Below are 23367 nucleotides of genomic sequence, written 5' to 3'. Positions count from 1 at the left end.
AGAGAATCTTACTGCAAACTTCAGTGAGGTTAATGTGATACTAATCTTTGCATCAACTTTGTGCTCATGTATGCCCTGGCTGGTGCCTTCAGGGAGATCTTTTCCTCGAGCTCATAGGCTGGATCTCTTTCCAGCCTTTACCTGAAATATTAAGGAAAAAAAACACCCAACAAATAGAACTAAGGTAAATCCCCTTAGAAAGATTACTTATCTTGAAATAGAGTCTGCCTGGGTAACTTAGTTTCTGTCTTTTCTAGACATACTAGACTGCCAAAGGACTGGCTGCTGTAATCCAAATCTCCTTCTGTTTGAAACCTATACACCTTACTTCCAAAAGCTCTGACTACTACAGCTGCAGTAATTAATATGCTGGAGAACACTTTCTGTTTCTCTGCTTTTGTGAAATGTAGTCATTACTTTTGGGATCTGGCACTGTAGATGTATGTTATTTGTGTTGATATTTCTTCACTCTTCAGTGAAGTCCTTTGTATTCCTCAGCATGGAGAGTTTGTTAGGATGATGACTTTGGTATGCTGATATATAGTATGCTCCTCCTCCCCAACACCTCTGGTTTCTTGGGTGCAGAGTGCCATTGACGCAGCTGCGTCAGACTTTTTCAGCTCCCTGTTCTCTGCTACAGCACAGGTTATAGGATACATTGATTAGCAGGTAGCTGTAACTGTGTTATCTATAGTACCAGAGTGAAAGGCAGAGTTCTCCACTGTAAATGAGACAGAACCATGCTTGTTCTCCTTGGCCACCGTTGCTTTTTTGCTGTTCTGCCTTTGTCCATCTGCTCTGTGATGCTGGGGTTGGCCAGCTAAAGAGGGAAAGGACAGAAGTTGATGAGAGCTATTTGGACAAGTTGCACAGTCTCCCTCTTCTCTGCAGGGGTGAAGTTGCTTCAAATGCTTGGTTAACAAGCTTGGCTTAGCAAGATGTTTTCCATGAATGATAAAGTAGAAGTGTTCTTAAAACTGTTGCACTTGAGTTCCCCCGTGTTTGCTTCTTGAAGTTGTAAAGCAGCAAACACTGCTAAACATAGATGTATTTAGGGGACTGCATAGTTTGTAACTGGGTCATCTTGGACGCATCTGCAGAATGTCTTAAAAAAAAGGTTTAAGTTCAGTGCCAGCAATTACAGAAAAATCCTGACAGTTTTGTGATTAAGAGATGAGGAGCTGCCATTTATAGGGAAGAGATTTAAGAATATTAATGTACATCAGCTCTCCAGTTCCTGGGGCAAATACAGAAAATAAAGAGTCTAAGCCACTGTCAATATTCAGAGCAAGATGAGCATTGGACAAACAGAGGAGTAACCAGAAAACACTTGAAACTGTGCTGCATTTCAGAGCCAAAACTACTCTATGCCCAAGCACAGCAGAAGTGGCCATTTGTGACTAAGCTAGGAACATCCTTAATAGGAAAAGCAAGGATTATAGCTGAATGAACAAAACATCCAAAGCCTGAAAGCGTGTTAAGTATATTTTGTAAAACAAAGTATTCCGGCAGGAATCCAAACAAATCCACTCAAATGCTGGTGCCGTCCTGTGAGAAAGTTGGCTATGAAGAGGCCTGCTGCTTCATTTAAGGCAAGCCAGGAGGGAGATTAGGGAGTTCTTAAGGATTTTTCCATCAGTTTGGAAAGTGAATGGAAAAAGATAGAAATGCTACTGAAAATACACTGTGTGTTATGGAGTATTTTAAATAAACTGCTGTTTGAAGGTGAAGCAAAAAAAAAAAAAAAAAAAAAAAAAAAAAAAAAAAAAAGCCAACAGATGTGAACTTGGATGAGAATTGTGCTTAAAAAAAACAGAAGAACTAGGAAATAGGAGAGAATTACCTGGCCTCAAATTAGGAATAACTAGAACTAGCAGAAGTAGAATAATGAGGTTTGAGAGTTTGTTTGCCATCTGTACAGGTGGTATAAAACACATTCGCTGAGATTAAACTGAACTGGACAGTAATGCCAATAGAATCTTGAAATCAAAAAGGAAATACCTCTCATGAAAGTTCCTTGAATGAAGAATGTCTCAAAAACTCAGACCTAAGAAAAACTGGGTGGCTTCTGACTCTGGACACCAGGACTGTTGTTGTCATTCCTGAAACAGGGTATTGGGAGATGATTTGCAAGTTAGATTCACAAACAAATTCAGTTCTATAATGCCGAGGATTGTAACACCAAAAATGTAGGTGCCTTTCTGGCTAACAGACAATGGCATGCAGATTCACGTTGAAATACCTGGTTGCAGACAAGACACCAGCAGATCCAGCAAACACTAAATGCTTTTAGACTAGTTTAAGCCCCAACTGTTTTAGGGCCCCTGCTACAGGGCAAAAGACAACAGCACGGTGAGGGAGAGGGTGAATAGAGCTTAAGATGCATCCATGCTTTCTAGTTTCTATTCAGCAGTTTATGCAGCTTGTCTACCTCTTGTCAACTGAGGTTTAGTCCTAAACCTTCCAGTGGGAAGTACCTATTCAAGAGGTGATTAGAGCAATTAGTCGTGACTTTTCTGGGAAGCTGAGGTTTCTCTATCTCCGTATCTATCTTGGCATCTATCTAGATCTTTGTCTATATGTGTCAGTTCTCAATACGTACTGTGGGGTTTGTTTTAGCTTTCTCTCTTGTTTATCTTTTCTCTCTGGAAATGCTATTGCCGTTGACAGTGTGACATAACATGCCATTTTCCAGCACAGTCATACTAGTACCTTGCTGTTTGTGCCAATATTGCTATAGGCTAAGAAGCTTAGGTAAAAATATCACCAAGGTATAGCACAAAATAATAGTGTTTTGTAAGTGTTCTGCCTCTAGGTAGAGAATAGCTATGGCAAATGTAAAAGAGAATGGTGGTTTTTGGTACAGTTGCTAAAATTGGCTTCCTACCCCTACTGCTGATAGGTATTTGCACACAAGCAACAATTAAATATAGGTAAAGCATAAATATTTGATATGGAGGAGTTTCATAACATTATTTCTCTTAAATAAAGGATTTATTTATTTCAAGTCAAGAAAAGAATAACTGCATGGAGATTTGTTGGTTGTATTTGATTTTCAGATTCGTAAACTGGCAATAGACAGTGTAAGTTTAATTTGTATAACTTGACTTTTTCCCTCCTTACTGTGCCACTCACTTCCTTCTATCCCTGCCCTTTTATTTACTTCCTTTGTTTTTAAGGACTTGCTCCTGAGGCCAATAAATTAGTAAGCAGCTTGAAAACGATGCCAATGCTGCATGATGAGGCATATGCCCAGGAAACAAAACTGAACAACTTCCGTGAATTTCCAGATAACACACTGGTGCTCCCGTAAGTACATTGTCCTTGGGGAGAGGGAGGGTTAGCAAGTACCTCATTAATTTTTCAGATAATTACATCTCCAAATGTTTAATGTGAAGAATACAGTGTGAGATTAGCAAAAATGCTTATATTGATTTACAAGGAAAAATCCTTCCATGTCTGGTCCAATAGAAAATGACTGTTTTGATATATTTGCAATGAAATCTTACAACTGCTTGAGAAATAACTTTTAAATTTGGGCAACACGTAACCGTTATGGGCAGCTTAGTCCTGATAAGCTTGTTTTGGATATTAATTTGCTGCTGTGTAAACTTAAAAATACTTCATAGAAACAAAGAAAACTGTATATACAGGTCTGTGTGAATTATCTTCAGCATATGTCTGAAAAAGTAGCATATAATTAATGCATTTGTTAATAGGCCTCATGCTTTAATTCTGCAGGCTTTCTGTTTTTAAAAACCCCTAGAAGCTGATTGTCTTTCCTGAATTTATGCAACATTATGATAATAAGTGATGAGCTTATAATTAATCTGCATTGCTTTTTAACTGTTGGGCAATGATTAATAAGCTTATAGGTTTTATTTGGAGGGCAGTATGCTAATTTGAGATATTTCCCAGCTGTGACGGATGACTGTACCCCTGTAAACATGTTAACTCTGCAGAAAGGATGATTTTACATGGCCATTCAAAAATAAATGGGGACTATAGTTGTTTTGCTATAACAGTAAAAATGGATATTCTTTAATCTTTAAGGGGAAAATCAGAACACACAAAGCAAATGTAAGGTTTATTCATTTCTTTCTAGTTTGTTTTGAGGTCTCTGTGTAAAGGTTTTAAAAGTAACCACTTAAAGGGCAAATGGCAGGTAAAGGGGTAAAGGGAAAATAAACGAACTCCCAGTGGAGTGGTATTGCTGTGAACATACAGTTTGTGTTAAATGCGATGGTTATACTAAGAAACATGGAGCTCTGTTATGATATTGTGCTTGTAACTGAGTAACTCTTGAATACCTTTAAGGGATATGAAATACAACAAAACTACAGTAATATAGCCACTTGAATCCTAAATATACCTCTCCTGGCACATCTTTTTCCATGAAGAATAGAAAAGCTTGAAACAATTACTCACATCAAAAACTGAGGTTTAAAAAACTATCTTGTCTTGTTTTTCTGGCACTGCTGAGTTCCATTTCTGGAGGTTAGTCATCGCAATTTGCTATTTTCTCTTTTGTGCTAGCCAACTGATATTTTAACTAGGCAGTTGAGAAATATCGTGTGTTTCTGAAGGGAGAAAATAGGACTATTTTGTGAACTTTGTATACCTGTGTGATAACCCTGATGTAAGAGGAATGATATCAACTCTTCTTAGAGAGAGGCATCAGATGTTGTAGACTAGGCTGATCTCTTGTGTTGGTAGCTCTTCAGGGGAGCTTTCTTTTCCCAGGTTTTCAACTGGCTTCCAGAGTTACTATTAGCTTGTATAAATGTGATATCCAACAAGGCAATTTTTCGTACGAAGTCTAACTTCTTAGGTACAGTATGTCAGTTGGTTATGAATGAAAACTACACATTTTTTAAATGCTCTCTCTTCCCTGTACACAACTGTCTTGCAGGCCTCATTAAGGGGAACAGGTCTGCAGATTTTATTAGCTGATTAATTGATAATTGACTCTTGGTTTTGCATATTTTATATTGCTATAAATATATACAAGAATAGCAATTGGGAACAAAACACTGATGATACTGTTAAACATGCTTTGGATGGCTCTGCCTGGAACAGTGAGTAGGAAGGGCAGAGCTGGCCCACTAGCAAGTTCTTCTTTGTTAGCTGCTTGTTGGTCACTGCATTGCTAAATAGAAACATATTCCAAGTACCATAAGAATGAGTTAAAATGGTGGATATTCTATCACCTTCCAAGCTTCAGAAATGTAACAGAAACTATTAGTAGTAGGGTTCTTCTGTTACCTCAGATCTTACCTGCCAAATTGTATTTATATGTAGTTGACTTTATTCTGAGAGGTTGGAAGGTTAATGTGGAGAAATGAGCACATTTTGTGGGGTGAAACACATGCTCTGTATGCAGTCCATTTGGCTGGCAAATTAAAGGTCTTTGAAGAGTCAGATTTCTTGAGATAGGCAGGTGGAGAAAAGGAGACCTGTGGTCATTGAAGGCAGGAAGAGCAGACAGCATGCTTAGAGCTAGAACAATCCCACTGTGATTCCATAGCCATCATTGCCTTTGATAAGTCCTCTCCAAATTTGGGATCATGTACTTTTGTAAGATGTTTGAGTGCCTAGACACTTCTTAATCTTTGGTGTCCATCTGCTGGGCTACACACTGCATGGTAAAGTGTTACATTCTTCAGTTCCACAGGTACTTTGTCCTATTGCTTGACTGTTCGTTTTTTATTTGGTTTGGATTTTTTTCCATTGCTTTGTCTTTTTTCTATAATACTTAGAGCAGTCTTTTCTCAGCTGTCAAGGTTGCACTTGTTCAGCATCCAGTAATTGATTGTTTATAGTCCTGAGGCCTCTGTTTTCAACCTATGCCAGTATTTTAATATTTTTGCTATTAACACATTCTTAAACTCCACATCATAACAAGAGACAGCTGGTACTATAGAGCAAACTTTCATAACAAGGTGGCAACAGGCCTAATAGGCTGTGACTGAGGTTTTACAAAGTTAGCCTATTGCTAACAAAGACAACACTTTACTTGAAGACCTTAACTAACCAAGAGAGCTTTTTCTGAAGTCAGAGAAAGTGAGAAGAGTGGTTCTGACTTCTAAAGGCCAAAAAAATTAATCCCAGTCATAAGACTCTTAAGAGAAGATACCCTTTGTGTCAGGAAGGATGATCTATTTCTAATGTATCTATTTATATTTGTCAAAGGATCAAAACGTTGATACAACTCTTCTGTTGACCACTATAAAGCTTGGGAGCTTTATAGATTCCTCTCAATAGTTTATGAAGCATTTTTAAACCTTAAGGCTTCTTATTGACTCTTTTTAAAACTCAGTTCCAAACTTAAACAAGGTAAGTCTGGGTTCTTCTTTTCTGTCTTTAGTTTTTCCAGCCCCTCTCTGCCTCTCAAATTATATTTATTATTAAATTAAATTTAGGGAGTTGTGCTTTAAACCGTATCAAGCCATGAACTTCTAAACTTGGAAATTAACATTCCAAATTTAAGACTTTTTTTTTTTTTTTAATAGACTCGGGGGATGGGGAGGGAAAGGGTGAAAACTACTGAATTAGAGAAAAAAAACAGAAGTGATGAGCTGATATTAGCTTTAAGATTTTTTTTTTCCCAATTCTCTTTCTTCATAGTGTCTCTAAGCAAAACAAAAGAATTTTTTACACAATCCTGGAGCTCTCACCACTGCTTGATTCTTCCAACATGACGCCAGAGGACTGGGCCAAAATTGCAATGAAACTTGAGGTACTGTGGTGGTGTAGGAGAAGAAATCATTTGTTGCTTAAACTAAACCAGCAGTATATCTAGTATACTTAGCAGATAAAACAATTCAGTAGTGCTATACGTATATATTCATTTACAGTGTGAATGTTACGTACCTTGTTTAGTTGCAAAGCAACAAGTACTGTGCTTGCAAGGCTTGCTGAATTTTTTTTCCTTTTGAAAATGTTGCAAGCTCATTAAAGTTACATAGTTCTTCCAATGATAAGCTATGTCATAATTCTGTACAAGAAAATAAATAGGAAAATTGCAGCTATGATTGAATAAGGTATGTAATATGTAGGTTGATGTGTTCTGAAACATTGACTTAAATTCACTGTCCATAAATGCTGAATAAAATCCTTAGGTGTACGTGACTTAACTGAAGGTTGTTTAGTTACACATCATTTGGGTGTTCAAATAGCTTGATAGTTGGCTGTTGACGTAGAAAATAATTTCATGTCTTTATGCCTTTCTTACTCTGGACACAGACAGCCTTGACTGGCATTGGTTTTGCAGCCCACAGCAAAAATGCTATCAGGGTTAGGTTTCCCACACTGGGAAATTTGTAAAGCCCTAGATATTTCTGTATATATAGATAAATTCATTTCATCCTTCTCTGAATTAAATCAGCATTTCTCTGCTCCTGTCCTCATGTCTGAACTTAGCTGTGTGCTTTTAAGAAAATAGAAATGCAAAACATTTCAAATACTTAACACCAGGAGCTCATACAGAGCTGTTAGAAATAAGTAACTGTGGGCCTAGTAAGAGAATGCTTTTCCACTCCTGCTCGCTCTACAATAGTGGGCTTTATAGTGTAAATTTCCTTCTTCAAGCTGTAGCAATGCATATGAAGCGTATAATAATGCAGGGAATGATGCTGAAGATGCAGGTAACAGCTTTCACCTTTAGGTCCTCTAATCCTGAAACCACCAAACTAGGGATGATGCTTCTCCTATTGAGTGCATCTTGCCAGGGCAGAGAAGGGACAGAGCTGGTGTATAGGTGGAGAGCCTCTAGGATGGAGCAGGGGTGCAGCTGGGAAGAGCCCAGGACTAAGAGCAGTAGGCAATCCCATGATGAACAGGAAAGAATTTACCTTTCTACCTTAATGGCATATTAGTTTTATTACCAAAAAAAGGTGTTTCTTTCTCGTACACAGAATGCATTCATGTAATCCAAGTGAGAAGTGCTGAGAAGGGAAAAAAGACTTCTTCAACTGTCCATCTTATGTATAGATACTGCCACTTTGTGTTCATCTTGGACATGTACTTGGCATGGCTGTAACCTGCTGATGACTTTTCAGACTGAAATGTTCTAAGATGTTTCTGTGGGATATCTTCTTAATTGCCAGCCTGATTTTTTACATTATAAAGCTTAAACCAAGCTATGTTCTTTTGCATCTAATAAGGTTCATAAGGCTGAAAATACTCGTGAGCATACTGATTTTGAGAGGACAAGTGGCTATTTCTGTGATCTTAGCCCTTCCTGAAACTTACTTACCTGGTTACTGCATTAGTGAATAACTACAGCATGCTTTTTGCATCAAGCTATAGTATGGCCTACAGAAGAAAGCTCTTGCAACAGTGGCTGTTGTTCTGCTGACTGAGTTGTTAGAGATAAGCAGAAATCCCCTGAAACTTCCAGTAGGTAACAACATGTAGGCACAAGTATCAGTGAAGAACTAGCAAAAGGACAAGTAGAAATCTGCAGGTGAGTTTGGAGGTGACTTTATTATCAGGACATGCCAAGTGTGTGTGCCTAATTAAATTTAATCTAAATTGTTTACTTCTAGGGTAAACCCCCTTTTTTTTCCCCACACTGGCATTTCATATATCTCTTTAGACTTCTATGTAATCCTTTCCATGTTACCAAATTACGTCAGTCTCTCGCTGCAGTTTCTACTAATTGCATTGCTCTTAAAATAAAGGAACCAATTCCTTTTTCTTCCAAAAGCCAACAGATTACTTTATTCCAACAAGATAAACCGTACAGTTCATGGCTTTGCATTAAAAAAATTTCTGTGTGGAATTGTATGTAGATTAAAATTATTATAAAATTCGTTTTTGCATCTGTACATGCCTGATAGTCTAAGGGACTTCTCAAAAACCAGCAAGTGTATATAAATTAACAAAAAACAAGAAGCCTCTTCACCTGTTTGCTGCACAAGTCCCATACTGCTACAGAAAGAATGAGTTTTCAACAGAAGAGGGCACTCTTACACTGGCAATTTGCCTGTCTGCCACCCGGATTAAACGGACTGTTTTTCTATGTGTTATGATAGCCTTGGTTTGCCTAATCTGTTCCTTGTAAATGGTGTAATCCCTAAAGTAAAAGCAGCAACAAGAAATCAGACTATGCGACTAATTTGCATATGTTAACATTCCTGTTTAAAGCCATTGCTAAGCTTTTCTTAATTAGCAGTCTTCTGGTTTAAAAATGCTGCATTAATATGTATACATAGAAGAATCTCTTTGACTGTTCCATAATTAGAATTACTGGCTCTAGTGCTTAGTGTTCTATTAACCCTTAATTGTATTTAAACTGAAAACAGCATAACTTTAAGAGGAATTATGTGTATAGTACCCTTTAAAGTATTATGCTGTTGTGTGCATCAGTGAAAGTAATGCAATATGTACCTCACTTGCTGATGCCAGTGTATTGCTCTAACAATGTGAAAATTGTCTCTCTATCTCCAGGAGCACTATGAAAAGTACGATGGTTTTGTGATCCTTCACGGCACTGATACCATGGCCTATACAGCCTCAGCCTTATCCTTCATGTGTGAGAACCTGGGTAAAACTGTTGTTCTGACAGGATCTCAGGTAATGGATATAATTTGAAGTCGGAAGCCTCATTTTTGTTTCTTATGCAAAGCTAGGTGGTATTCTGCACTTCAACGTATAGTTTAGTAGTGCAGGGCAGGCCTCTGGACAGGGTGAATGGTCACCATGCTGATAGAAATTAGTGAGAATTGACAGGGTCGCCAGCTGAGGATCTGCTCCATAATTTTATCATTAATGACTTCCAACTCTGTACGAAATCAGACCAGTAGTTCATTATGGCCGGGGCCAGATGCTTCAGAGAAAGATATAAGAGCCTGTCATTGGCCATTGTGTATTAATCGGTTTATGAGAGAAGCATCTTTCCAGCCTCAGGTGGCTCCTGGTTGTTAGCTGTCTTTTCTTCTTTTAAAGCCCTGAAGCTTATTACTTTTTACTTCATCAGTTGTTAGCCTGTCTTATGTTACTCATTATTGCATTCTTTATCACTTTTTTAATAATCTCTAAGCATTAGATGCATTTTTCATCATTTCTGTTCCACAAAGCATCTAACATGGTCTGTTTCCTTTCCTCTAAAGACTACGTTTATTAATTTTCATTCTCTTAGCTGGAGATCAGCCCTTTGCATATTGTCTGAGGGGGAGGGGTTGTCTTACTAGAATAGCTTGCTTGAGTGTAAAATACAGCTCTAATCACAAAGGAGAGATGAAACATCACACTGTACAATTCCCCTCACCCATCTCATAACTTTCCTTTCACATGTGGTCTATTTGAAGTCAAAATACTAAAGTCTAGGAAGGAGTAGGCTCCACTTGCTCTCTTGACATGGGGCAGTCTACTTGTGATACATCTTATTCAAGGTTTTACTTTCTTTTTGGCTTTATTACTTGGAGATCTGCCTGACATATGATCTAGCAATGGAGCATGTGTTTGGGTTTTTTTTCACTGCTGAAAGGAGCTCTGACTCTCAGCTAATAAATAGGCAATCTGAAAAGGCATGGAAGTCATCACTCAGCAGACTAAATACCTGTTTTTAATCTTGTCCTTTTCGGTTGGTAATAACCTGCTGGCTTAGTTTTTCTATACTATGAGGAAGGATGGTGCAAGAGAGCTGTTGTGAAGCCCATAGTGGCAGTTCTCTATGATCTGAGGCTGTTGCTTTTTCTCTGTACAATCACATCTCCCATACTCAGTCACTTTAACTATGCATGCTTTCTACTTTTTATGTTTTTCCTGAATCAGTCTTTTAATCTGCTTAATCACACTAGAATCATCTGTATAATAGCTTTTAAGCACTTAAATTATAAAAGTCTGTTAAGCACAGAGGGAAATCCTGCCATCTGCTGCAGCCTAAAATAGTTTGGATGAAGAAGGAAACTTTATTTTTCATAAATCATTGTTACATAAATTATTCGTATATTTGTATTGCATAAGTTAGACTCTTTTTTCTGCTGTGTAGGCTTTACATGAGGGACAGGGTGTAATTTCAGTCTCTGCTCTTCAGGTGCCCATATATGAGTTGCAGAATGATGGCCGAGCCAACCTCCTGGGAGCACTGCTGTTCGCTGGGCAGTTTGTCATTCCTGAGGTCTGTTTGTCTGTGAAGACCATCTCAGAAGCTGCTTTTCTCCCTCTAGCCAGGACACATACTTGCATACTGAAAATACCTGGTAGGAAGCAAGAAATTGCATTTAAACAGGAAGATAAATGGATTCTGCTGAGGTAACAGGTGCTTGCATGGTGAAGCACGTGCTGTTTTCTCAGGAGTCATATCCCATTTTGCCCATATACAATCTATAAAGACTATCAAGTCTGAAATGTAGCTTTCAGCTGACTTTAAATCAGATGTTTCCTTGCAAATATGTGGGATCTGAAGCACTTGTAAGTCAGTTTTTTAACTGAAAGTTATTTTGAAGTTCTAAAGTTGCTCTAGAACCAGTAGGAGTGTCTTCTAGCTCTAGTTCCTGAAGACTGAAGTGTCGAGGATGATATACCTAGTGGACCTAGAACTACCTCCATGGTCTTAGCACCCTACCTTTAAAGATATTGGTGCTGTGCACCCCAAAAATCAGAAAGAAAACTAGCCAGGTTATACCTCATTTCACTTCTGCCGTGCTCCCAAAGCCAGTTCTTGTGACAACATCAATAGCTGACTGGCCAAGATCTTCATAACTAATAATAACTTTGAGGTATCTCTTTTCCTTCAAGTTCCAACTGACAAAATTTAAGGGACTTGAAAGAACCTAATTATTTATGTGTAGTATTTCTTTTGAAAATTATCCTCGTTTTCACCAGTTCTGCTGTTAATGTTTTGTACTCTGAATTTAGATATAACAGATGAACTTACTAAAAAGTCCACACTCTTTTCTCTATCTCTGAAGTGGACTCAGGCAAATTTGCTGTCTCCTAGACTGTGCCTCATGAGAGGATTACGAAAGCAGTTAGCTCTTAACTTGTTTTGTTCTTAAATTCTTAAACCAGTGTGTGACAGATGTGCCAACACTTTTTGAAAGGGTAAGAGTTGTAAACATCTACTAGCCTCTGAGTTGCTTTAAAGATTTAGAAAACACTTTATAAAGGACGGACTACAGTATCTACTGAATCTTTTAATTACTGGCTTATTCATAGACCTGTTTCTTTACTTGTCTTGCAGGTGTGCCTGTATTTTTATAATAAACTGTACAGGGGAAATAGGGTGACTAAGGTGGATGCTGGGAGTTTCAATGCCTTTTCCTCACCTAACCTGCCTCCACTTGCAAATGCTGAGGTTGATATTACAAGTAAGCAACATCATCTCTTAAGCCTTGTAATTTATGCCACATGCAATAGAACTCTAGCTCAAAAGAATCTGTGCCTATGTAGTTGAAATGCTGTTTTTAAACTCGTGAAAGCCCTGTAGCTTGACTCCACTTTATCTGCTCTGAAACTGTTTAAATATTAGTAAGACTAAGAATTTGTGATTTAGCTGTATTTGTCTATTGAATATAGATTTGAGCTAGATCAACTTTGACTAGAAATCCAGACTAACCAGAGGGAATGTTACCCCAGTGTCATGAAAATGCTTGCTCTGAAGATAAAAATGAAGGAGTGAGGAGTGAAAGAACGAAGAGTTTAATCTCATTAATGACCATGCTGGGCTTCTAAATCAGGCAAAGGAGTCATTGCAGAGTACTTGCAGCTTCAACAGATTCTCTGTTTGATGTATGTCATTGTGTAAGATGTTTACTGGATATTTAGGACCTGTCTAAACTGCAAGCACACTGAGAACAGCAGACCTAGAATATGCACTCTGTGAAGTTTTTTCCCCCAGTCTTACTTGGGCTCCCTATAATTTCTGTGTGTTTTTTAAGGAGAGGAAAAACTACAAGATGATTTCAGTACCCATTTGCAAAGTCATTAACACATGGATGTCTGTTCTTGGATAAATGGCACCCTTTCTTTGGAGAGGGGAGAAGAGATACACTTTTGGAATCCAGCCAAATGAGGAGTTGCCAGAAAACATACTGAAGGACGGTTTTAAAAAATATAACATGTTATGCAAGCTGCTTTGGGATAGTCTAGGTATATTAGGAGAGGTGTAGGACTTGGTGACAATCTCCATTATTACAAAAAGAATAGGAATAGGAGGGGGTTTCTAGCAAAGAGCTAGGTACTGTTAGTGGCAGTAAGAAGTCCAGCCCTGTGCCATGCAGCATGCCATTCTGAATGGTTTCTACTACTAGAGAGAGACATTCTGCAATTTGGAAAAATACATTTATCCCTTCCAAATAATGAATGGGAGTTACTTAACAAAGTTTCAGGATCAAAGTGCTGTGTTTGTAGCAGCCAGATACAAAGTGAGGAAGCCTGTGAAATACTGTAGTGGTCTGTAAGACATCTCTTGGGTAGAGAGTCTGCCACTCGTGTTACTGTGCCCTGTCAAATATGATGTATCTGAAATCAGCAGAAATACTGTCAGTTGATTGTTGCAGTAAATTGGAGAGAATCTTCTTTCTTGAGTTTTTATGAACTTCATCAAATAGTGTATAAATAAATTCTATTTACTGACTGATCAATAGTGAAATAAAGCTGCAAATTGCATGCTATTTCTCTCTTGGATTTGAATGAACTGTTTTGTGATTCCTTGTCTATAGTGGAAAAATGAGAAAGTTATTAAGTACTTCCCTTGGCCCATATTGGGTCTCGTTATCTTTTCAGTAGAATGCCCCATTGAGATGAGTGGGGATTTCTGATTTAAAAACTGATGGTGTGATAGGCTCTATTTTCATTTGTTTCAGCTGATTACCCAGTTAGGGTAGCATCACTTATCCAAGATGACAGTGTCAGTATTGAAGGATTGTTTCATTTTGAAAAAACATGGTTTATAGCATGGGCAATCTACTAGTGCTGCTTTATTTTGTCCAAAGTAATTGTTTGAAACATCTCTGTCTCCCATGAGTTTTCTTGTACAATCCTCGTATGAGGCTTTCATGGAGACAAGGAACCACTTGGGCTTTTAAAAACAAACCGGATAAATCTAACATCTTTTAAATTTTTTTTTTCTAACGACTTTGTATAATGTGTCTTATTCTTCCTGTAGACAGAACTGACTCTTGCTGCTTCAGCATTATGGAGAGCAGCCTGAGGATGCCAAGAGGAGTAGGCCACGTGCAGAAACTCTTCCTCAGGCTTCCCGATTCTCACAAAGCTGGGAATGAAAATTCCAGAGAAGCAGAGGGGGAGACGTGACAGGATGGAGGGAGTGGGAAGCATAATGGGATCATGGATTGGTACACAGGAATGAGGAGAGGACATGCTGTTCAAGTCTGGGCATACCATATAAAAGCAACGATCAACTTCAGAGCCAGAGAGAAGGAGGAGAAGCTTAGTCTTCTTCCTTACCCTAGCTGCAGCTCTTATCTTCATTTTTGATATCCATTTTTCACCCTGATCCCTCTACAGATAAGGCTTCCAGTGGAGTTCTGATCCCATCAACTGGTTATGTTCTTGGCCAGATCCGTAGCTGTGTTAGCAACACCTAAGTCCCTTTACCCAGTTTTAGACAAGCAAGTATGTCAGTTTCTTCAGGACTTTCAATTTAGTACGAGAAACTCCTGTAAGAAGTGAAAAATTCTAGCCCACTCTTGAGATGAGTAAGAAACCCAATGCTGATGGGAAATACTTTTGCAGCAGGATCAGAAATCTCTGTATGAAGTGGACAATACAGAAACAACCAAAAATATTTCTAAAATATTAAAGCTTATCAAATAAAAGACCTTGCTTTATTTTTCCTGTATTTTGAAATCAGGAGAGGCAAGGCGGCGTATTTCACTTGAAATGTGTAAAGAGTCTCAGTGTATTTCATAACTGATTGCTCTTCTCTGTTCTTTATTGTCCTAATGAAGCAAATATGAAACTTGCTTTGTTACCATGGCTGGACTTTCTTCATCACAAATGCATGTAACTTCTGGGAGTGGTGCACATGTACAGGTCTGTGTGCAGGGGACGAACAGAGCCCATGTGACTCTGCATGCAGACATGCTACAGCAGCAGCAGAAGGTTAGAAAGCCCTTTTGGGCTTGTCTACCCACCAGTCTCATTAGAGAGAAGCTATTCATCACTGGCCAAGTTTGTGTCTTGGTTGGCAATTCTGGTTATTTATAGTAAAAAGCTCAGGTCATTTATATATGAAGGCAAATGCCACTCTCTTCACTGAAGTGCTTTTGGTCCTGTCCCCCCTTATAAGTAGGCATGTTGATTCTTGCAATTACACCATTCTATTTAAATATTCATTTCAAAAGATGTGTATTGGTTATTTTGTAACAAACTATCAAAAAAGGGGGCCTATGTTTGTTTGCCTCCTTCAGGAATTTGCACCCATAAGTTGGCCTGTGCTCCCCACCCCTTGACTGCTGCCATGAATTGTAATGAACACTGGGGCAGCTTATATAATGGTTGTCCTGCAGAGAAGGATGAGAAGAAAGCATTGCTGTTTGTCTGGAGCTCTGCAATCACAAAAAGCTGTATTTCTTGTTTGATTTCATAACTCGGAGTTCAGTCACCACTCCTAAGGGAGGTGTCGCTCTTAGTTGCTGCTCTCCCATTATAAGTTGAAACCTGCATTGTGCCATAGGTGCTGTTTAACAACAGGGGGGGTTTGCTGCTTTCTAGACTGTGTAGAGCTGCTTCTTAGTTGTTTTAAAATCAGGTTGGTATTTTTTCTGCACTAACCTTATCACCATAGTTCTCTCTGTGTGTTTGAGAATAAAGCTGAATAAGATAAGGATATATTTTTTGAGCTGTAATTTTAAAAGCTGAAGTGTTTGGTAGGGAGGGGGAGATTTGAAATAGCAGACTATTGTTTATATGATGGGGTTTTTTTGAAGAATAAGCAAAAGGCCTCAATATCTTGAATGCAGTCTCCTTGAATCATGCAATCTTTTCTATCCCAAGCCATTTTGGATAGAGTACATAAATATCCATTACTACATTGCTTAAAAAACTTTCTGCTGTGCAGCACCAGTAGCTAGCTTATGTTTGTTCCTCAGCTTTGTATCCACATTTACATAATGCAGTACACTATATCAGTTACACTCTTTACAAACACAGCCCATCCGAGTAAGAACAGGTTACTGTTTTGTGTTGTGCCAAAACGGAATCTCCCTAATTAGTCACTCATCCATAGGATGAAAAACTGTTATGAACACCAATATATACATCTTTTTGTACTTCACCTGCTTGTATATGAGTTTCTTACTTAAGAACTGTTAGTGGTTCCTAAGATTTTTTTTTTTTTTAATTTAACAAAAAGAAGTTTGCTGTGTGGTATAACTATAGGCTGCAAGACAGTTGGTTTATTCAGTACAATGAAGATGCTTGAACTCAGCTAGGCAATATAAATATTCTTCCTTTGGGGGAAGTAGTGTTTGAGATGGAGGATATAAAGGGTGTGTTTTAATTTTTTTTTCTCCTGCATGGCGCTCTGTCTCACTTACAACAGTTCTGAATAAATCTGAGATGAAGTTGGGCTTTTATGTATATTTGTTTGTCTTTGGCTCTTGCATCACACTTGCCTTTTGTTCTGCCTTTTAGACTCATTTGTCTAATGGAAAACTGACATCTGTGGAGTCTGCAGTACCAAGCACATTATGTAGGCTGACAAGGTTCATGACCAAGAGAATGTTAACTGAGGGAAAAATCTTTATTTCTTTTTTTAATATAGTTTGGAATTACATCACTGTACTATGTCTGCCTGCATTACATTTATCTTGAAGATGGTATGTTATTTGGTAGAGTGTACTCCAAGAGTACAGGTATAGGCCTGGTATAGGTCTGACTTCTGAAACTATCCTCTGATCTCTCTCCTTGGTCTTCCACTTTTGGCAGTATCTTAGTGATCCATGCCAAGGCAGGTTTCTTCAGTTCATTCTTCAAGTTCGTTACAGGCATGATGCTAATAGTTGCCAAACTTAGTAGTATGCATTTGTGAAGTTTTGGCAGGGACTCCTAGCTTATGGAGGAAAAAGGAAAGAAAGCTCTGGTACCATTTTATTGCCATCCCCTTTTATAGAGGAGTCTGCTTTTAAAGAATTAATCTGTATGTTAGAAGGTTGAAAGGATTTATTGCTAAACACTGCTTCTTCTTTAAAGCGCAGTGCTCATGAGTGAATGTGGTTAGCCAGGCCTGTGAACCTCAAGCAGAACAAATTATGTCTTTCTGCACTCACCCATGTGCCTCCTGCAGGTCTCTAACTTGCTCTGGAAAGCTCACAGAGGCCTTTGAGAGCTACTTGACCAACTACTAAATCCAACCAGGTGGTTTCAGAACCATGCTGGCCAGCTTAGCACAAAGAAAGAAACTGTAGAAACAGTCTGTATTTCTATTCTCCCATTCCCAGGGCATTAGGAATCCACATGCTGTAGTGTGGCTGGTTGGACAAATGTGATGCCAAACCAACTGCTTGTGACCTGTTTAATGATGTATGGTATTTTTAAAGAAAGAACATACACAAGCTCTGGTGGCTGACAGGGCACCATGACAGGAAGGGGGACTTCATAAAGTCTTATAGATGACTGCTATTTTCTGTCCTGACTTAATGGGTTGTGTAGTTTTTAGTATCTCTTGTAATGGGGTAATAGAGTAGGCTTCAACAGAAGCTTTTAAATATAACTCTGATTTTTTTTTTTGCAAATGGCTGTCTGCTGATTGCAAGAGATTGCAACAGTAATTGGTGTGAGTAACTCTCCGCACGGCTGAGAGCAAGTCAGTATTATGCACGCAGATCTTTTATCTGTCTTGCTGCTTGGGAGTTTCTCCAAAATCTAAAAAGCTTAAATCATGATGAGGAAGCTTTACAGCATGGTCTACTTCAAGAGAAGCATGGCAATCTGAAGTGTTGGCTGCTGCTTGTTAAACCTCTTCCACTGCCTTGTAGGAGCTGTCAGTGCTACCAATGCTGTGCTCCTATGCTGAAGTAGTAAAATTTTGAAATCAATAATGCATGACTTGGCTTCTAATAATGCAACACAAACAAACTATTAGTTAAACAGCTGGCTTCTGGCTCTAAATGTATAATCAGAGTTAATTGAATCCTTGCTATTTTATTTAATCGTTAGTAACTACCTAATAAACTCTGGAGGTGATTAGCGGCAACAGTAACTGCATTTGTCATCTCTTATGTCTGGGAAGATGAAGGTCTGTTTTCTAAACATGAACCCAGGTTGGTATCAGGCCAACTACATAGCAGTGAAGTTCAGGTCAGTGCATGACAAGTAGATATCTCACCTGTGCTAGACTTGCACAATGCTCTATTGGTTGAGGCTTTCTGAGCACTCAGAGCTGAGAGAGTTGGCACTAACAGGTCAACATCGTGAATCCATCAGGTCTAGTACTTGGATGCTTTTCACAGCTATCGGACTTCTCTTTTGAAGAGCATGTAGTAGAGGTATACAGCTTTGTGTGTGATAGATCACCCTGTTTGCTAACGGTCATTGAACTAAAATATCCATTTTGGAAGTCTTTGCTATAAAATGCTATTAAATTGAAGAAAGCATACGTCTTAAATATCTCCTTGAAGGACACTAACTTAGAAATATTGACAAGTAATACTGATGTATCTTGGAATCTAGACTAATTTGGAATTAAAGCTAAAATATAACACAGTTGAGCCTGACCTGGATGTGGCCTCAAAGACATGTTTTGTGGCACCTAATAAATCAGGTGTGATAGATCAGGTGCTATGGCTGCTGTCTTAAAAGGGTCTTCATTTCCTCTTTTCAAAAATCCCCTACATAAGAAACACTTTTAAAGACAATGTTGTAAATATGAAGTGCTACAAGTGTACTTAATATTATGTCTTAGTATTAAATTAGAAAGGCCATTTCTCTTAACAGTAAACTGGGAAACAGTGTGGAGAGCCAATACCAAAAAGAAATTCAGAGTTCACACCAATATGAACAGGAATGTTGGTCTTCTGCGAATCTTCCCAGGAATCACTGCTGCTGCTGTAAGTGTCACTACTTCATTTTGGAAGTGAGTTGAAGTGATGCTCAAATACTTGATTAGTTAGCTGAAGCAGGGAGGCTGTGTTTTTCTAGCAGTGCTTGGGGTTTTGGAAAGAAGGGGAAGAATCTGTCTTCTTCTGATAAATGTTTTTTGGAGTATCAGAGCATTCAAAGACTATTTTCTTATGCCATAAAGTATTGATATAAGCTTTTCAAATATCTTTTGTGTAACCTGCCTGGGCTCTGAAACTTAAAATCTTGTTTCTTATCAGGGCTCATAAATAGGTCAGGTGTGCTTTTCTAGACAGGTGCAGGCTACAGTGACCATGGAAATGCTCTCTAGCTGCATATTGAGGCATATTAATAGATATCTTGTCAAAGAATGCACAATATGATAAGTGGAGGGGAGTGTGACTATTTCTACAACTCATGTTTCTTTTTTAACGTTCATTTTCTCTCACACTGATCATTAACATGACCCTCAGCTTTCATACAGAGCTGAAAATGAGAAGTGGGATTTTGCTGCTGCAAAAGAGATGTGGGACTTTTTTGCCTTTAGAAATTATTTTGCAGAACTGTGGGTTTAGGTAGATTTGTCTTTAAATTTTTGTCTAGTGCTAGTTCCATTAAATTGACAGGTCTTTTGTGGCTGTTGCCATCTTAAATTGAATCCAGTAGTTTAAGCAGCACTCCTCAATTATATTACCATTCCTTTTCAGTGAATATGAACAGATGGAAAGGCAGAGGGGTGGTATATTTGCAATAAAACTCCAACTGCATAGTTGGCCTCATGAGGGTTTACAGTGTATTGCATTTAGCATATGTGATCAGCAAGGAAACATCTAGGTTGTTTAAAATGCATCTTTCTAGGAAGAGGACTTCGCTAGGCATTCTCTCACAGTGAGGCACAATAGCTACCTCATTAACAACTGGCCCAGAATATATTAGTGCCTCTTTTTTTTTTTTTTTTTTTTGAGTTAAATCAATTGGGTTTTGAGTTAAAAACTCCAGGCTTTGTTAGAATGTTCTCTCCTGAAAGGTGAGACACTCTCTCAGGCAGACATTTGTTAACAAAACTCTTTGCTAAAGTAACAAATCTGGGCAGGGGTGGGAGTTCTAATCTCAATTAATAATTCTACATTTATTTCATAAGTGTAAATCTACCCTTTTGTTCCACCATGCTGCAACAGTATAGCCTGTTAATGGCACTTGAACAATAGCATCCTTTTTCTCCCTGAGGTCATGACTGTAGAAAATAGTTTATTTTAAAATGTAACCCTCTAGGAATTTTAAAGAAAGCTAGAGAGTGAAATTCTCATTTTTGTAAAGTTTATTCTAAAGTCCCAGTTACTGCAAATGAGGAGCACAGAATGGCATGAGAAGACTGCAAGGCATGAGAGCCTATACGACTAGAACAGAAATAGACCATTTTAAAAAACCCTGTGCCATACATGAAAATCTTAATGTGACTTAAACACATCTTTTGTCTCTCTTCTGTTTCTTGTTTTTACACAGGTAAAAGCGTTTCTTCAGCCTCCAATTGAGGGCATTGTACTTGAAACTTATGGAAGTGGCAATGCCCCAAACAACAGGGAAGACTTACTGGAGGAACTGAAGAAAGCAGCTGAACGAAATGTAGTGATTTTAAACTGTACCCAGTGCTTACGGGGGTCTGTTAAAACGGTCTATGCAACTGGGCAGGTAAGGGTTGTGCAATGATTTCAGACCCTTCTGCTCTGCAAAAGAAACATCCTACTGATACAACTGCATTGTATACTAATTGTAGTCCCAGTGTATAAAACCAGATTTACTGACTATAAAGATATTGCCCATAAAATAACTATATCTGAAAAATCTTAGGCTGGAAGCATTAAAATATGTATCTGCAAACAAGGTCCTGTTACTTCTAGTCTGAATGGTTGAAACAGTCAGCTCAAATCCCACATTAGTGATTGCTTGCTCCTGTCATGTGCAGCACTCCAGGATACCTTGCATTAGATTGCTGGTGTTATCGCCCAAAGGGATTCCACTGAGCTAGAGGCTAGTTTAGGGGTCAGATGATCAAATAAAGTATTATTTTATAAGCTAGCAGTTACTTAGCTACAACGTAAGAACATCAAGAAAGCCTACAAATCCAAGCAATATTCCAAATCCCAGTTTTATATTTGACTGGAAGTACAACTGAATTCAGTGAGAGATTGGAGAACAGTATGTAAGGAAACATCTGTCTTGCAGCATGGAAATCCATTGTGTTTAACCCATGAAGGTTAGCTTAAAGCAGGCTTTCAAAGAATCACAGAATGGTTTGGGTTGGAAGGGACCTTAAAGACCATCCAGTTCCAACCCCCCTGCCAAGGGCAGGGACACCTTCCACTAGCCCAGGCTGCTGAAAGCCCCGAACAACCTGTCCTTGAACACTGCCAGGGAGGGGGCATCCACAACCTCTCTGGGCAACCTGTTTTAGTGCCTCACCACCCTCACAGTAAATAATTTCTTCCTTATATCTAATCTAAATCTACCATCTTTCAGTTTAAAACCATTACCCCTCATCCTATGACTAAATTCCTTGATAGAGCCCCTCCCGAGCTTTTCTGTAGGCCCACTTTAGGTACTGGAAAGCCCCTATAAGGTCTCCCCGGAGCCTTCTCAGGCTGAACAACCTCAACTCTCAGCCTGTCATAAGGGAGGTGCTCCAGCCCCCTCATCATCTTCATGGCCTCCTCTGGACCCACTCGAGCAGGTCCATGTCCTTCTTATGTTGGGAACCCCAGAGCTGGACACAACACTGCAGGTGGGGTCTCACAAGTGTGGAATAGAGGGGGAGAATCCCCTCCCTTGACCTGCTTGTCACAATTCTTTTGATGCAGCCCAGGATATGGTTGGCTTTCTGGGCTGTAAGTGTACATTGCTGGCTCATACTTTTCCATCCATTACTACGCCCAAGTCCTCCTGAGGGCTGCTCCCCTCATCGCCTAGTCTATATTTGTGCTTGGGATTGCCCCGACCCATGCGCAGGACCTTACACTTGGCCTTGTTGAACTTCATGAGGTCTGCTAGGGCCCACCTCTCCAGCCTGTCCAGGTCCCTCTGGATGGCACATCCCTCCAGCATGTCGACAGCACCACAGAGCTCACTGTAGATACTGTTAATATTCAGGGCATTTTATAGTGAGTTTCTCAATTGTCTAGTAAGACATGACATCACTGGGTCTAATAAGAGCTCAAAGCCATATGAGTATGTGTTGCATGTGGTAGTGTGAAGGAAGCTGGTTTAACTGGCCTTTATAAAAAGGCTAGCCACTAAAGAGCCAAGAAGCACTGCCAGAGGGTGACTCATCCCCCTGTTTTAGACACCTGGTTTTGTTGAGAGCAACCACCCGTCTGGCAGAGTCAACCTCTTCATTGACTGGAAGGCAAACCTAGATACTCTAGTCTGGTGCTGAAACCTGCCTCTCTTAACACTGGTTTTGACACAACTTTAGATTATATTTGCTTCAAGAACACAGTCTGCTTTGAGGAGAAAGAAAAGGAGATTGTAAGAGTTTCTTTCCATGTCCTTGGTATCCAAACAGTATTTTCTGATATGGGCAGTCATTTGAGTGAGCAAAAACTTTTGCATAACTTAATGGAAATGATTGAGAAGTATAACATTTGCAAAGATCCTGTGCTGTGTAGCAAATATGATGGGGATACATGGATTATATAGAACAGTTCACATGGAAGGAAGAAAGCGGTTAAGTCAATAAAAGACACCAAACGTATTTGAAAAACAACATGAAAATGAAGCCTAGCTTTTATGTGATCTCGTCCTTGAAATGAACTGCTAAAATTTATGGAAGGAATTAAAAAAAAAAAAGACCTGTTCTATGCTCTGAATAAAAGATTCTCCAAGTAGACAGCTCTAAATGGCTTTTTGCACTCTGCTCCAGACTGTTGATATGCTAAACTGAAAGATTCTGCTCACTTCTTATGGAACTACTGTAAGGCTTTGTGGAAATAATGTTCACTTCTGGCTTCCACTTTTTATATGGAGCACGTATTATGTTGCTTCAGCATCCATTGATGGTGGCTGTTCTGTTTCCAGTCATCTTTTGAGTAAAACACTGACAGAGCCAAGTCCTACAAAATTACTTCATGCTTGGTCTTTCATTGCCTTCTCTTTTTCATAAGGAACTGCTTGATGGAGGAAGTATCATGTGTGAATGCTGGAAAGTTGCTGTAATGTTAATTTTGATTTTTCTTTAAATAAAATCTTTCACAGGTCTTTGCATATGGCTAGGCCATTTTTTACTTATTCAAATTAGCCAAGTGGGTCAACTGAGTCCCTGGTTTTCCTTTAAGTGTTTGT

General features: G+C 38.9%; 1 protein-coding gene across 2 annotated transcripts in view; it reads left to right on the top strand.

Moving 5' to 3' along the window:
- Nucleotides 1-3184: 3184 nt before the first annotated feature.
- ASPG (asparaginase) overlaps nt 3185-23367 on the top strand; it is a 43150-nt gene continuing 22967 nt past the window's right edge. For both annotated transcript variants that reach the window (XM_026849957.1, XM_026849958.1), the window contains exons 1-7: nt 3185-3309; nt 6628-6739; nt 9454-9579; nt 11042-11125; nt 12191-12317; nt 18910-19022; nt 20536-20721. In XM_026849957.1, the coding sequence (XP_026705758.1) occupies nt 3224-3309; nt 6628-6739; nt 9454-9579; nt 11042-11125; nt 12191-12317; nt 18910-19022; nt 20536-20721 (834 nt within the window). In that variant the 5' untranslated portion in view covers nt 3185-3223. The remainder of the gene's footprint in view (nt 3310-6627; nt 6740-9453; nt 9580-11041; nt 11126-12190; nt 12318-18909; nt 19023-20535; nt 20722-23367) is intronic.

This window comes from Athene cunicularia (genome assembly GCF_003259725.1).
Source record: "Athene cunicularia isolate RWA chromosome 5 unlocalized genomic scaffold, athCun1 chr5_part1, whole genome shotgun sequence".
Classification (NCBI taxonomy): Eukaryota; Metazoa; Chordata; class Aves; order Strigiformes; family Strigidae; genus Athene; species Athene cunicularia.
Note: the sequence above shows the minus strand (reverse complement) of the source record. Positions and strands in the feature narration are given on the sequence as shown.